This window comes from Elaeis guineensis, chromosome 11, assembly GCF_000442705.2.
Source record: "Elaeis guineensis isolate ETL-2024a chromosome 11, EG11, whole genome shotgun sequence".
NCBI lineage: Eukaryota > Viridiplantae > Streptophyta > Magnoliopsida > Arecales > Arecaceae > Elaeis > Elaeis guineensis.
This window is the reverse complement of record NC_026003.2, coordinates 2,765,171-2,781,949: the sequence shown is the minus strand read 5'-3', so window position 1 is coordinate 2,781,949 and position 16,779 is coordinate 2,765,171. Positions and strand designations below refer to the sequence as shown.

At 31.7% G+C, this 16,779-nt stretch overlaps 1 protein-coding gene across 1 annotated transcript in view; it reads right to left on the bottom strand.

The window, feature by feature from the left end:
- Positions 1-11,549: 11,549 nt before the first annotated feature.
- LOC105053563 (probable RNA helicase SDE3) overlaps positions 11,550-16,779 on the bottom strand; it is a 70,225-nt gene continuing 64,995 nt past the window's right edge. The window contains 3 exon segments of the mRNA XM_010934775.4: positions 11,550-12,602; positions 13,130-13,173; positions 13,176-13,344. Of these exon segments, the coding sequence (XP_010933077.2) occupies positions 11,661-12,602; positions 13,130-13,173; positions 13,176-13,344 (1,155 nt within the window). The 3' untranslated portion in view covers positions 11,550-11,660.

The following is a 16,779-nucleotide window of genomic DNA, read 5'->3' as shown; positions in this document are numbered from 1 at the left end:
AATATTTTTTTATAATAAAAATTTATAAATAATTTTTATAAAAAAAGAACCACTCTATATAAACAATTCAAAATTCTCAAAAATATTATTTATAAAAATATCAGAAAATAAAATTAAATATAAAAATTTAAAGCTCTATGACCCTGGATATAAAATCCCCTAATTTTTTTAAAAAATAAAAGCTACTTCTATGTAAAACTTTACAACTCTTAAAAGTATTATAATAAAAATATTAGAAAATGACTTTAAATATAAAAAAACTACTCCTCTCTTAAATTTAAATGTCTCAAAAACATGAAAATTATTTTATGTAAAAGTTCAAACTTGTCCTACCCTTGATATAAAAGTCTCAATAATATGTTTTATATAATAGGAAATTATTTTATACAAAAATTTAAAATTCTACTATCTTCACATAAAAGTCTCGCTAAATCTCAATAATTTCAAAAGGTATTAATCAATAATTTTAGATATAAAAAGTTTAAAATTATCTTGTTGTATATATAAAATTTTCAAAACTTTTATCTCTTTTAATTAATTAAATATTTAAGTATGACTATAATAAACTTATTTTTCCATAAATCATAACATAGAAGTGATAGATCATAATCAGTATATGCTTTTCTCATTGAATGCTAATTTATTAAATATTTTTATAAATAATTTATTTTCATAATTTTATTCTACATATATTTTATTCATAACAACTAAAGTAATAAGTATTGGAATTTTTTTTTCGAGAGTTTTGTTTGTGAAGTTTACAAATATAAAACTTCTTTAAACAATTACAATAATCTATAATTTATGTAAGGAAATTATGGTATAAAATCAGTATTATTATTTGTAAAATTTTTGGAAGAAGTTTATGGTTCTTTTAAGTTATAAAGATTTGCATTACATTTATAATAGTTTGAATTTATTTAAAGAAAAATAATAGAATATTTATCTAATGAATCATTAAGAAAATAATATATATCATCCATAGTTTACATATTTATATTTTTTAATAAAATTACAATTATATTTTGCTTAAATTATTTTGGAATCATGAGTATTTAGTAATATTTCAAAAAATAACTAAAAGCAAAATAAAGGTATTATTAGATAGTTATGATTAAAATATAAATGGATATAAATTACAAGAAAAGGTTAGATATAATGTCGACAAAAAAGATGGCAACAACATCAGCATTATGAACAATAAAAAATAAAATTATAGGACTATTCATATAAAGAAAGAATCTCACAGTAAATATCTAATTCATTTACTAAATCCACACTAGTATTATATAATAAGTAGTTTTTATAATGACAGAAAAAACTAGACTTGCTATATCAATATAGGCTAAACGATATTTTTTATCTCTAATGTTTACGAGGCAATGATTAGAAATTACCAATCATTAATTTGCTTTGCAACGAATTTTGTCCTTCTAAATCATGATTAATGATGTAGATTTTTTTTAAAATATCTACCTTGGATTTTTATTAGAAAGCATTCGGATGAAAATACTCTTAGAAGTGTTTTAGCTTGAATCTCCCTCTCTCTCTCTCTCTCTCTCTCTCTCTCTCTCTCTCTTTCTCAGTGCTCTTTCCATCTCTCTTTATATCAAACATTTGTTAATTTTAGCTTCTTGAAAATATTACACAAATTTGCCAGTTCTAGAATTAGAAGAAAAATCTTATGCTATTTTAATGTTAATATTTTGCTCGACATTAATATTACTTTTCATGTAGGTTTTTTGAGAGAAAAAGAAGGAGGCTCACTCACACTACATTAATTTTTTAGATTGTGATACTTGGGGATACACTACCTAATTCTTGAATCCAGATACTTTAGATGCTAAGCAAAGGATATGATAATTAAGCAAGCCTTTTTATTTCTTACAATTAAGTTTCTTATTAAATAGTCTCTATTTTTTATGCAAACCATATAATTATCATTTTTTTAAGATACTTGTGCAACCTTCATTGTTTTATTGTTCTTGTAAAATTTATCTTTGCAAAGTTTATACTAAAATAGCTTATACAATTATAGACTTTAGATGTTTAACTATAACAAGGAGGTTTTGCAACTACAAAAAAATTTGAAGCTAAAAAGAAAGTTGTGCTGATGATAAGAAAATCAACAACTTAAATTTTATGATTTTTAGGTTTTATAATATTGTTCAAAATAGTTCTTTGGGAAAGTTCAATACATTTATTTGTATAGATTTAAGAAAAAGAAGATTTTGTATGAATCTGAAAGCAATATAAGATGTTAGATTTTCTTAATCTACTTATCTTAGAATTTAGTTATTTCAAGTTTGAGTCAAGTTATAAAGCTTCCACATGTGTATTTTTGAATCTAAAACCTATAAAAACTCATTAATGTACTCAATTTTCATCATTAAAATTTACAATATTTTGTCTTTGAGATTCTTCTCAATTATCTTGTATGATAAGGGCCTACACAAGAGCTCACGGTACAAAGCTGTGAATCTGGAGGAGACACTTATGCAGACTAAGATTTTTTAATTGAACCTTATATAAACGGATGGTTTAAGCTAGAAGGATTGGCAAGAAAGGAAGATGCCACACCTTCTAGTTATTATTTTGATCTTAATCGTATTTCTAGTTCTATTTTTGGTTCTACTTCTTATTTCTAGTTCTTTTATTGTGCTACTTTATTGTCATGTAGGATAATATGCTCATCTGGTCTCCACATCTACATCATTCCTCTCTTATAAAAATTATTATTATATTTTAAATAGTTATATCTTTTTATCTTATGCAATCATATGGATATTTTAAGAGTCATAACACTCGATATATGTACTTTGAGATTATATAAGAGCAATTTGTGCAAAGGTTGTGTTCTTACACATTGCATCTTCACTAGAGGTTTCATATAATAATAAACATAAGCATTGCATGTCTATCGTTCCAAAGCCAATTATAATAGTTCACCCTTATTTTTTTTTACATAGTCTTTGCTTACACTTTCCTAGAGTACTTTGTTCTCCTACTAGCATCATGTAATACTAATATTTATCTTACAATATTTATTTTGTATGTTCTTAAAAAAAAATATTAACAAGAAGCATAAAAGTGTCTAGCAAAATTTTAATTATTTTCATGCTTTGCTTCTCAAATAGTAATTATGACTATGCTTGTAAAGATGTTAGCCATCTTGGTTACAAATTGCAAATATTTGATTATTATGACAGCACACAGACAACTTAATAGCAACTAAATAATCACCATGTAAAAAAGTGGTGGATTTCTATAAAAAGAATTTGCTTTATAAAATATCTATATATCTTTTATTCTTATGAAATAATGAACCTATGCTATAAGGATACGTGATAATTTGTAGGCACTAAATATTATTACTTACAAGGATGTTTACAATTTGAATCATGAGCATATAATTGAAATATGCATGTTCTTCATTTCTATTTAGTAACACCTATTTTGCTTTCAGTTATTTATCAAGTAATTATTTATATGTGGTTTTTCTTGAACTAGTTTAGCATTAGCAAACATAGCTATCCAAGAAATTAAATGTTTGATCGAACACATCCTTATTATTGTTGGTGGTTCTCTTGCTTTTTGCCATTAATTTTTTTGAAATAAAGAGAGTCTGTATGAGACAAAGCACATACAGTCATCTAGTTTTATTGAAAAGAAGCTAAAAAAATAGAATGATAGATTCATTAGGAATGTAAATAAGAAAAAAAAAATAGTAAGGAGTTATTTGATTGAAAAATAAGACACTGCTATAAGTAGAAAATAGGAACCATGAAGTCGCACAATAAGTCCAATGAGCTAGGAAGGAAGCTAGCTAGTCCAAGCTTATATGGAAGCTATTAATCTTTTCCCAAATCTTGACAAAGCTATAATCGACTAATCGTTAAAGAGATTTAGACCCTTTGCAACTAAAGCAAAAGGACACAGCCCTTTTTGTAGAAATCCTTGCTTTTATCTCATTCTAGCATAACTAGAAAATAGCAACAATGAGCATAAGAATAGCAGGCTATAGATCTTTAGAAAAATATTTTTACCTCCAATTAGAGCATAAGTCCATCAAAGATCTAGAAAGCGGAGGAACCCCAAGCTAATTTGAAAGATAAAAGGGTAGCAAATGAAAATGTGCTTCTTAGATTTAAGAGGATCATCAAAGAACACATAACCCCTCAAAAATTTCTTAAGATTCTTGAAAAGATTTTATCTTGTAGTCAACTTATTTAAGTTAGATAACCATAGATAGCATTTGACATTGGAGGGGTTTTACACTTCTAGAGGTTTGAAGCAATATCCCATTGGACCCTTCTAGAGTCTAAGAATCTATAACATGAGGCAATAAAGATAAGCTTGCTTACCTGCTTTCCAACCAAAAATTATCTAGAAGAATATCCAATTCAGCCTGGGCTTGAGAAGAGGGAGGAGAAAGGCATCTGAGATTTCAATATTGAAATATATATCGAGTTGAAGAATGAAGCAACTTTCTCTAATTTAGATAGACAAGCCCAAAATAAGTTTGCAAAGGCTTCATTTAAGGAAATGTCCATGGTCCAATAGTCCTTCCAAAATAGAATATCCGTATCATTTTCAACTAGATGTTTGAATCTGCTCCAAAAAAGGGTAAGTAACAAATAGTGTCCCACCATAAACTGGAGCATTTTCTTTTAAGTTTCTTTTTTGAAGTAAATAGAAGAAAGGAGCCTTGTCCAAGGGTCCAGTTCTCTTTTGAGGAACTTCCAAGCCTGATCAATGTTAGTCCTTTAAAGATTTCTAATGTTCCAATTTAGCGATTCAGAACAAATGAAAACTTTAGTGTTGACTTCTTTTACAACTTCATTAACTTTGGAGGTCTTTGATATTCTTACTACAAAATTATATGAAAATCAACGATTCCAGAAAAGGCGAGGGTGTTCTTACAATTAGATTTGAGGAACAAACTTCATACTGGTAATGTGCTTGCAAAGAAAGACTGGTTTGTGAATTCTAGTTGTTCTCTTTGTGGTACTAGTAATGAAACTATGAATCACTTATTTGTAAGGTGGTTATTTACTAGGAGTATTTGATGCTTTAAAAACTCAATTGGGACTTAGAGGGAGACCTTGCACAATGCATAACATTTGGATAGTTTAGAGAAAACATAATCTACAAAAATTATCTAAGAAGGCATGTGACCAACTGTTGGTTATTATGTGTTGGCTGGCTATAGGTCTTTAGAAAAACCATTTTGTCTCCAAGCAGAGCATAAGTCCATCAAAGACAGAAGACGGAGGAACTCTAAGCTCATTTGGGAGATAAAAGGATAGCAGATGAAAATATGCTTCTCAGATTTAAGAGAATCATCAAAGAACACATAAGCCCTCAAAAATTTCTCAAGCTTCTTAAAAAGATTTTATCTTACAGCCAGATTATGTAAGTTAGATAACCATAGATAGCATTTGACTTTAGAGAGATTTTACGCTTCTAGAGGGTTGAAGCAATATCCCATTGGATCCTTCTAGAGTTTAAGAATCTATAATATGAGGCAATACAGACAAGCTTGCTTACTTGCTTTCCAATAAAAAATTATCTAGAAGAATATCCAATTCAGCCTGAGCTCGAGAAGAGAGGGGAGAAAGGCATCTAAAATTTCAATATTGAGATATATATCGAGTTGAAGAATGAAGCAACTTTCTCTATTTTAGATAGACAAGCCCAAAATAAGTTTGTAAAGGCTTCATTTAAGAAAATGCCCATGATCGAATAGTCCTTCCAAAATAGAATATCCATATTATTTTCAACTAGATATTTGTATCTGTTTCAAAAAAGGATAAGTAATAGATAGTGTCCCACTATAAACTGGAGCATTTTCTTTTAAGTTTTTTTTTTGAAGTAAACAAAAGAAATGAGCCTTCTCCAAAGGTCCAGTTCTCTTTTGAGAAACCTCCAAGCCTTGTCAATGTTAGTCCTTTTGAGGATTTTGATGTTCCAGTTTAAAGGTTCGATATAGGTAGAAACTTTAGCGTTGGCTCATTTTGCAACTTCATTAACTTTGGAGGTCTTCAATATTCATACTACAAAATTATTTGAGAATCAACAATTCAAGAGAAGGTGAGGGTGTTCTTATGGTTGGCTTTGAGGAACAAACTTCATATCATTGATGTGCTTATAAGAAAGGCTAGTTCATGAATTCTTATTGTACTCTTTGTGATGCTAGAAATAAAATCGTAAATTACTTATTTGTAAGGTGGTCATTTACTAGGAGTATTTGGTTTACTTTAAAACTCTAATTGGGACTCGGAGGGAGGCCTTACATAATGCATAATATTTGAGTAATTTAGAGAAAACATAATCCACAAAAATTATCTAAAGGCAAGTGATCAACTGTTGCTGCTATATATTGGGAGATTTGGCGTGAACATAATATAAGAGTTTTTCTCAAAAGGAATGGCTCTGTTTTTACCATGGTTCAAAAGATCCTTCACTCATTTCGAAGCTGAGAATATTTGTGTACTAGAAAAATTGAAAATCTCCATAGATACTTGTGGGAGAAGCTCAGATCCTTAGCACAGACAATAAGATGACCTTTTGAATTTGTTGTAATGTCATTTCCTTAAGTTTTCTGGACTCTATAACCATTGTAAGCAGTTGTCCCCCTATTAACTTCAAATTTTCTATGTAAATCTCTGTTACCATGTACATATTATGATTTCAATAAAGCGGGAGTAGCTTCACCTACATCCTATTTATATGTATATATAAACCTCTTTGAGTACTTTTTTTTTTTTTTAATATAACCGCTTCTTTGGCCATGTAAACTTTGTCCAGCTGATCTTATACAAGAGGCCCAGGATATTGTCTAGGCCGTTCCAATAGAGGGACTTTCTTAGCGATTCAATTTTTTTTAATAACCATCTGAGAACTTGATGGAGGCTTTGAGGAAGGTTAAAATAATTAAGATAATGGAACAGTCTCTTCCTTGATCCTCCTTTCCATTCATGCAACTCTATCAAATTGCTTTATGTATAGCGATTCCATTTTGGCCACCCAGGGGGGCCAATCAAATTTAGAGAGCTTATTGGGTTTTAGAGGAATGCCAAGATAAGATATGGGTTGAAGAAAATAGTTGGTGGTACCATCACGGTCATTGAAGAATTTGCAAGTTCCAGCCATTTTGGTCTAATGACTCCTATATTTTTTTTTTTCTTCAAAATAACTTTTTAATCCTTCTAGACAAGGGTTCGCACTTTTCCATATCCAATTGATACTCATTTCTATGCTGCAAATCTGTTATGCACATTACTTTTACTGCTAGTCCTAGCCACAAAACCTATGTTGCCTCTGGAGATTTGTTCCTGGCAATTATTGTGCTGGAAGTTTTTATTGTTTTTGGGCTGTATTTAAATAGGGATTGGACTAACTTGGTTGCTAATTTTGATGCACGTGGCAGCCAAGTTTTAAAACTTTGATGCTGTAATTATAAAACTTTGACACCCTTTATCATTCTTGCTATTCTTTAAAAAAATTTAGTTCTTGCTCTTTCACGTCTTATGCATCTCCTTTTTTTTTTTTTGGATAAGATGTCTTATGCAAAAATGAAAAAGCAAATGCTCAAAATATATGAAACAGGGATTCTGTTAGTTTTTATTATAGTATTTTTTGCATATACATAAAAATCTTTATCACCGTCGCTCCTCTAACTCCATCTTAGATTACCTTAAAATCAGCTATATAGTTTTATAATATTTGCGAGAGCAATGTGAGACAGGCTAAGCTTTCTTACCATTATATATTCTATCAAGTGAATGATGCAAATCACATATCATTGCTTTGGTATACTCCTGTTTAGTGCATTTACATTTACTTTTTGTTTCTGAGAGCAGGAGAAGCATGTAGTAAATAGTATGTGATACCCCAAAATTGTCAAAAATGAATTTGCACGGATCTTAAAGCAGTATAAAATAAAAAAAATTGAGAAGAAGACTCCGTTAAGGAGTCTTCTTCTCCTAAGTGACTCCCGACCGGAGTCAGAAATCACCATCGGGAAGAGTCAAACTCCTCCCCTCGGTCCTATTTAAAAGGGAAGGGCTTTCTCTCTTCCCCCCCAAAGAATAGAGAGCAATCGGTGAGGATCGTCAAAGATTTTTGTGAAAGTCCTTTACCGTGCCTGCCTCGATTTCTCGCCACAACAGTCGCAGGAGCTCAAAGGGTGTAGTCATCTCACAAGAAAATATCCAGCAAAGGGATACTATGATCTGATCTATGAATTGAAGATTTTGAAAAGAAAATTATAGAATTATATGGATTTGTTGGAGTACTTATAATGTAAGTAATGCTTCACTTTTTTAGATTATTCAATAAATTATAAAATATTTTCTATATTAAACTATGCATGATTTATAAATATGATGCATGGTGTTTTGAATTGTTGAATATGCTTCTTGTTGATTTATAAATATGCATATTAAATTCGATATGGATTATATTGATTGATTTCAATATCACCTGATTTGTGATTTTCGAATTAGAATATGAACAAGTATTTTGAATTGAGATGGATTTTGATTCGCAGCCTGACTAAGTTTCGAACCCTATCAGTGGAGGTTATATGCTGGTATTTCGATATTTTGCCAGTAGAGGTTATATGCTGGTATTTCGATACCCTACCAGTGGGAGTTATATACTGATATTTCAATACCCTGCCAGTGGAGGTTGTGCGCTGGCACTTTAATACCTTGCTATTGGGGGTTATACGATGGTACCTTGATTTAGTTTATGGCTGTCGAGATATGTATGTTGTTTTGAAAGAAATTGATTTATGAATCGAAAAATTTGAAAATAAATTTTGAAGAACTGAATTTGAATGATCTTATTTTGATTAGTGTTTTATGTTTAAATTGATGCATCTTGTATGTTTATTTTTCAGTATATTATTATTACTAACCTTATCTAGCTAAAGTGCACATTGCTTACTGGGTTGTTTAGCTCATAACGAGTTTTTATTGTTTTTACAGATTCAGAGAGCTAGCTTGATCCAGAGATTCAATATGGGAGAGTGAATTAGAGAAAGCTTTGACATTTTATTTTAGATTAGGATTTATTAAGATTTGATTGTAAAACTATGAAATTTTATTTTGTAAGATATTTGATTTAGTTAATTGAAATAAAGTTGAGTCATAAATTATTTAAATTCTATTCTGCTGTGATGCATTGATATCGTGATAAGATGCCTTGCATGCTTTTGGAGAGAGTTCTTCATGTGTATGCGGCAATTGCCGCACCTTCGGCTCACAATCTCATATCGAAGGCTGATAATTTATATGAAATCAAAGCATAAGTGGATAAACTATATAACACATAGAATCAAATACGAGTGTAGGTGGGTAGGCATTAAGGACATTGGGACAATGACTTATACTGATCATGATATAATTTAGAAACTTAAATTGACACAAGTACACCAGTGGATTGAATCAAAGTGCATAGCGAAAGTTTAGTGGTCTGAATTGTTTCTAAGTCAATAGAACAGTAAATTGATTGAAGGATATTATGATGAAAGATTTAATTTTAAAATTTGAGAACTGATTATGATTTGAGATAAAAATGACCTTGAATTTGAATACTTAAGCAAGAAAAAATTTTGAGATGATATTTTTTTTAAAAGGAGAAATGTGATACTCCAAAATTGTCAAAATGAATCTGCACGAATCTTAAAGTAGTATAAAATTAAAAAAAATTTGAGAAAAAGACTCTGTTAAGGAGTCTTTTTCTTCCTAAGCAGCTCCTGACCGGAGTCTGAAATCACCATTGGGGAGGAGTCAAACTCCTCCCCTCCGCCCTATTTAAAGGGGAGGGCTCTTTCTCCTCCCTCCCAAAGAATCGAGAGCAATTGGTGAGGATCGTCGAAGATTTTCGTGAAAGCCCTTACCGTGCCCGTCTCGATTTCTGCCATAGCAGTCGCAGGAGCTCGAGGGGTGTAGTTATCTCAACAAAAAATATCCAGCAGAGGGATACTGTGATCTGATCTATGAATTGAAGATTTTGAAAGAAAAATTATAGAATTATGTGGATTTGTTGGAGTACGTATAAAGTAAGTAATGCTTCACTTTTTCTATATTATTTAGTAAATTATAAAATATTTTTTATATTAAACTATGCATGATTTATGAATATGATGCGTGGTGTTTTGAATTGTTGAATATGCTCCATGTTGATTTATAAATATAATATTAAATTCGATATGGATTATATTGATTGATTTCGATATCACCTGATTTGTGATTTTGAATTAGAATAGAACAAGTGTTTTGAATTGAGATGGATTTTGATTCGCAGCCTGACTAAGTTTCGAACCCTACCAATGGGGGTTATATGCTGGTATTTCGATACTCTGCCAGTGGAGGTTATATGCTGGTATTTGATATCCTATTAGTGGAGTTATATGCTGGTATTTTAATACTCTACCAGTGGAAGTTATCGCTGATATTTGATATCTGTCATTGGAGGTTATACGGTGGTATTTTGATTTAGTTCATGACTGTCGAGATACTTATGTTGTTTTGAAAGAAATTGATTTATGAACCGAAGAATTTGAAAATAAATTTTGAAGGACTGAATTTGAATGATCTTATTTTGATTAGTGTTTTATGTTTAAACTGATACATCTTATATATTTATTTTTCAGTATATCATTATTACTGATCTTATCTAGCTAAAGTGCGCATTGCTTATTGGGCTGTTTAGCTCACGACGAGTTTCTATTATTTTTACAGATTCAGATTCTTGATCCGGAGATTCAATATGGGAGAGTGAATTAGAGGAAGACTTTGATATTTTATTTTAGATTAAAATTTATTAAGATTTGATTGTAAGACTCTGAAATTTTATTTTATAAGATATTTGATTTAGTTAATTAAAATAAAATTGAGCCATAAATTATTTGAATTCTATTCCGCTGTGATGTATTGATATCGTGATAAGATGCCTTGCATATTTTTGGAGAGAATTTTTTATGAGTATGCGGTGGTTGTCACGATCTCTGATTCACAATTCCGGATCGAAAGCGTGACATAGTATTGCCTTGCAAAATTATTAACTTGCAACAAATATAACATACTAATATAGTACAGTGTCAAATCAAAATATTATTGTTCTTTAAGTGCTATATATTCTTTGCTACTCTACGCATGCTAGCATTTGTGCTGGCACATAAACTTTCACATAAGATGCTTAACATGCACATTGTTTCATCAAGGTCACGCTAAAAAAATATATATAGCATCCGGATTATTTTTATTTAGAGAACTATCTTATGCAATTACAATCATGCCATCAAATATTATGTAATTTTCGAGCTCCCCCTTGCATGGCCATGGGCTCTTACAATATATTGATGCCGAAGCAAGAACACAGAGTTGCAAGGAGGGAGATCCTGGGGTTCAGTGCTTTTGGTTCATCACAGGCCACAAGACTGACCATACATGCAAAGGAGTCATGAAAGGGAACCAATCTGTGACAGGCACAGGAATTTGAGCTTCTCTGATCATAGCAACTTGAACACAAGATGCTGACTTCGCGAGCACTTGATCCATTATATAACAAACCTTCGAAGCTCAAAACTTCAGGTTAATTATTAATTTACATAAACAAACGTCATGAGATCTGCTGCATGACTTTATTTAATTCTCGCTCTCCTCATGCAAGTTGCAAACACATAGCGGATCATTGCTCAAATATGGCTCGCTCTCCATTAGTCTACGAAAGTATGATATCTTCAAACCTTTTCTTCGAGCCATATCAGAACGCACTCTATCTGCGTACCTCGTTTGCGAACCTGTTATTACAACTGCTGTCTCATCTGTTACAAAATTCGCCAGTGCTACCATTGTATCAGGTTCAGTGGCTGAAGAAGCATCCACCATGAAAATATGAGAGAAATAGCCAGGGCTGATGCCACTGTTTTGAAGCCTGAAACAAGTCATGAAAGTTGATACTATCACTCTGAACTTGTGGAGATCAGAGAGTGAAGGACTGGAGAAACATTCGCCGTCGTGCGAGCACAGCGGGAAGACATCATCTGGCACGTCTTCGACCTCTCGAAAACTGGCATTGGCACGGAACAGATCCGAGTCTGGAATTCTTTTGTTCAGGCAACTGATAAGTGTATCACAAGTGTGGTTTTTAGGAGAAGTCACCAATATGCGGCTGGCATTCATGTGGAAGTAAATTTGGAAGATTGCTTCTGTAATGGTAGTCCCAACTGTGGAGAGAGTAGAGTTTTTCTGTGGTACAGAAGGTGGTCCATTTATGAGATAAGGGGGAGGACCTTTGAGCCGTAAAATATTATGGATTGCTGACATTTGATCAACCCCGAAACGCTGATTCAAAAAAGATGCAGATGGTTGAGAGATCTCTGTGGTTCTTGGGTGACAACTTGGGAAAAGCACATGATGAAACGAAGGAGCTAATGCAGCCTTCACAGCCTGGTGAGATCTCTTTAAACAGGTTCTATTGAAGGAAAAGCTAACATCATACTTGTATGATGGAGAATAATTTGAGAGAAAATCATTTCCAAACTCGGTCAATATGTGAGTACTCTTTACCACCCCAATCAGTCTTCCCTGTTTCACCAAAAAAAAAAAAAGTAATAATATGTGCGAAGCATAATAACTAACCAATTTTATAATTGATTAATTAATATGCAAAGGAATAAAAATTATATCGTCTACATCAAAAAAAAAAAAAAAACAAAAGACCCAAAAATTTGATATGTATTGGTCTTGCTTTAATATTACAACTTGTTTGTCACTAGAACATATCAGGAATCTAAGAGTTAGTTTTTTGCTTGTTCGGAGTAATCTCCAACTCTCACCAAAATTAGTTATAATAAAAGAATTGAGCATATGATGTCATTGCAGAATGAATATTGCCTTTTTTTTTTTTTTTTTAGGAAATGAAGATTCCATGCTAAAATACTGTTGTTGTTTTTTCTTAATGATTACTAAATCTTCTTGTAGTTGGCTAGAGTTTCATAGTATATCCATGTCATATTATTTCCAAGAACAAAAAATTACAATCCAACTGTGATTACAAATGTGCAAGGTTGAACTTATCTTATATAGTCCATTTCCAAATTATAGATGCAAACCTCAAATTTGGTCTTCTTTCCTGATCGTCGCACAAAGACATATCCCTTGATAATAGATATGGTCGTCTCTCAGGAACGGAAGTGATTTTAAATGACACAAGTGCTTTCTCATCATTCTGAGCGCTCCTGTAGAAATTCTTCTTCTTCATTTGCTTCTTCAACTTTTTATTATCCAGCTCCAGAGGTACTCTATACAACTGGAATTTGCTCCATTTCTGGTCATAGTAGGTGCAATATAAGTTGCTCATAGTAATAAAGCAATATGAAAATGGACAAATGCACCAACACACAACACATGGGACAGCCACCTCAGACAACAGAGATCCTAACTAGTCCAGCATGGGTGAAAATGCGATACTACCAATATATTTCATCCAACTAAAGCAATCACCACTAAATGATTCCCATATCATTATTCGATGTTCAAATCGAGGTCTGAATTGGCAGACCAGTATGGATTATTTCTCTGGTTGCCAAAATGATGCAAAATGAACTAAATCAATGTCCAAACCTAGATTTTCATAATATCACATAGATCATAGGCAGGGTTGGAGCTCGGTTAACATTCATTTGAGTGAACTAACTCAGGAAATAATGGTAAATAACTGCAGTTGTAAAGGGGGAAAAAAAAAATACTTGCGATCTTCTGAGTTAATTTTAGTGATCTGTGCTATATTTAGGTTCGAGAGGCAATTACTATGTATAGGCATTTAAATCTTTCAATGACACACCACAGATCAAAATATATATCGTTTCCATCCTGTCTTTCCGGTATGGCTTAATTATTGTCATCCACCAATATCATCAATCCTTGGTATAGGCCACTTAGAAGATGAGGCTCCGCTATGAAACTTAGTTTGACTGGAAAAAATTTGATGTGCTGTGGATAAACAGAGAGTGCCTCTCCCAAACTTCACAAGATGCCTCAACTAGATCATTGCCATCTTCCACAACTACAAGACAAATGAACTAAAACATATATTCTTAAATGGGAGCAATGTTCTGTTTCTTCTCTCCAGGTTTTAACTATATCTTGGCAACCTAGTCAAATGCAATCAAGTGACTAGGTTCTTGTTAGATAAAAGTTTCTTATCCTTTATTCTCTCTCTTTTTTTTTCCCCCAATATGCAAATTTTCTTGATTTGGAGAATCACAAAGCTACAAATTACTGAAGCGGGTAGGATTTTTCATGCAGTGTATCCGGGGCCTCGAGCTCTTCTATGAAGACCACAAGAAGAGAATGTGAATGCAGAATCTCAAGGATGCATAAAACTTGGCTTATGTGCAAAAAACAATGCATTTAAGCATAGGTTTGGTACTGATGACCTTTGGCAACATAGGCATTTGACAATTATCTGTATTTAAGTACGTGATAAAATCAAATATGCTAGAAAGAAGCCTGGTATGACAAGTACAACAAATGTATAAGAAATGTATATGACAAATGGTTTTTTGATTATGTCTTAAGTTACAAGTTTTAGAAAGTTGAGTCCATATCAATTCTAAAACATCACTTAAGATACCAGTTCAAGTCCATGTTGACTTGCGACATCACTTCAACTCTAAATTGATTTGCTCTATTATATATGGTCCTTGTAACCCCAAAGGAAAAGTGCAATTGAGCATCTCAAAGATCAGATGTATTGAGGAATAGAATTTGTGAGACAATCTTGTACTTTATAATACTCCATTTTTTTAATAGTCAAGTTTTTGTATTATCTCTATCTGTATATGTAGGTCAATAGACTGAACACAAAAATCTTGATACTCTTTTTTTTTCATCTTATTTTGTTATTTTTCTCACTGTCGCAATAAGTGGTATTAGAGTCTTGATCTTTTCGAGGCAATGACAACTGTAAAATTCAAAATCAAAAGTTCAATGATGTGAAGGACTTCGGCATCTGACAAATTAAGATATGAGTCATTTTGATGCAATAAGGGCTGTGAAAGGTATTGAAAGGTAAGAAGAAGTTACTGGATAGCATATCTGATGAAGACAAGAATGAGTCATGGGTGAAAGCTCATAGTATAATTTAATTATATTTGATAGATGAGATGCTTGAAGAAGTCATTGAAGAAAATGCAATACCTAGATAATAGCTAAAATTAGAGAGCAATACATAACCAAATCACTCATAAATCGATTATACCTAAATTATTGCCACTACCACCTGTATATAAAAGAATGTATGCCCATACAAGATCATGTAGATAATTCAATAAAGTTATTTTAGATTTTAAAAATATTAGTATTCAAATTAATGATAAAGATTAGGCTCTTATTTTATTATGCTCATTACTACCATCTTATGAGAAATTCATCAATACCATATTGTGTAGTGGAGAATCTCTTTTTATTAGTAATGTAAAAGATGACTTACAATCTAAAGAGTTCAAAAAAAAAAAAGATGCCTTGGAGTTGTAAAGGAGAGTCAAGGAGAAGACATGATTGCTAAAGATAGGAGTAAATACAGAGGTTCTAGTAGTAAGGATAAGTCTAGATCAAAATTGAAAATAAAAATATCTATTGTTTCGTTATCAAAAGGAATGACACTATAGAAGACTTTGTCCGGAGAGAAAAGAAAAGGGTGAAAAGAGAGAATCTATCTCTGAAGCTACTAATACTAGTGTAGATTGAAAAATTTTGATTATGTTGGTAGTGAAATTTTGCTAGTTAGTGTCAATAGCTCTGGGAGAGCATGAATTTTTTATTCTGATTATTTCTCTTATATAATTCTTAATAGAGATTAATTTTCTACCTATCACATTAGAAAAGAAAAGTTTCTATTGAAGACAATAAATCCATTGCAGTTATTGGTGTTGAAACAGCTCAAATTGAGATGTATGATGGTATTGTGAGAATTTTGGCATGTTGCGAAATTGAAAAAGAATTTGATTTCTTTGGATACTCTAGATTCTCAAGGATATTATATGATGAGAATGGTTTGTTGAAAGTCTCTAAGAGAGCTCTTGTGATGATGCACGGAAAGTTGGTTAATAGATTCGATCACTTATAGGGTAAAACAAATAATGGGTACTAGAGTGGTTTCTTCATCATTAGAGTTGTCAGATATACATTTAGGGCACATTAGCGAGAGAGAGAGATGATGATTCTATTCAAAAGAAGCTTGCTTGATTGTATGAAAATAGAGAAATTGGACTTCTGTGAATGTTGTATATTCAACAAATAGTGCAAGGCAAAATTCAATATTGACATTCATAGTTCCAAGGGCCTATTAGATTACATCCATTTAAACCTATAAGGCTCCTCTCCAGTTGCATCAATGAATGGACATCATTGTTTTCTAATACTTATTGATGATTGTTGTAGAAAGAAATAGGTGTATTTTTTGAAACACAATAATGGTGTGTTTGTGAAATTCAAACAGTGCAAAATTTTTGTTGAGAAGCAGACCAAAAAGAAGATTAAAACATCAAGAATTGATAATGGTTTGGTGTGTTATTCGGGTGCATTTAACTAATTCTACAAGAATAAAGGTATAATGAGACACCGCACTATATAAGGAATATCATAACAAAATGAAATTGCAAAACATATGATTAGGACATTTATGGAGAGAGCTTGATGTATAATCTCAAATACTAGACTTATGAAAGTTTTCTGGATTGAAGCAGTTAATACAGAATGA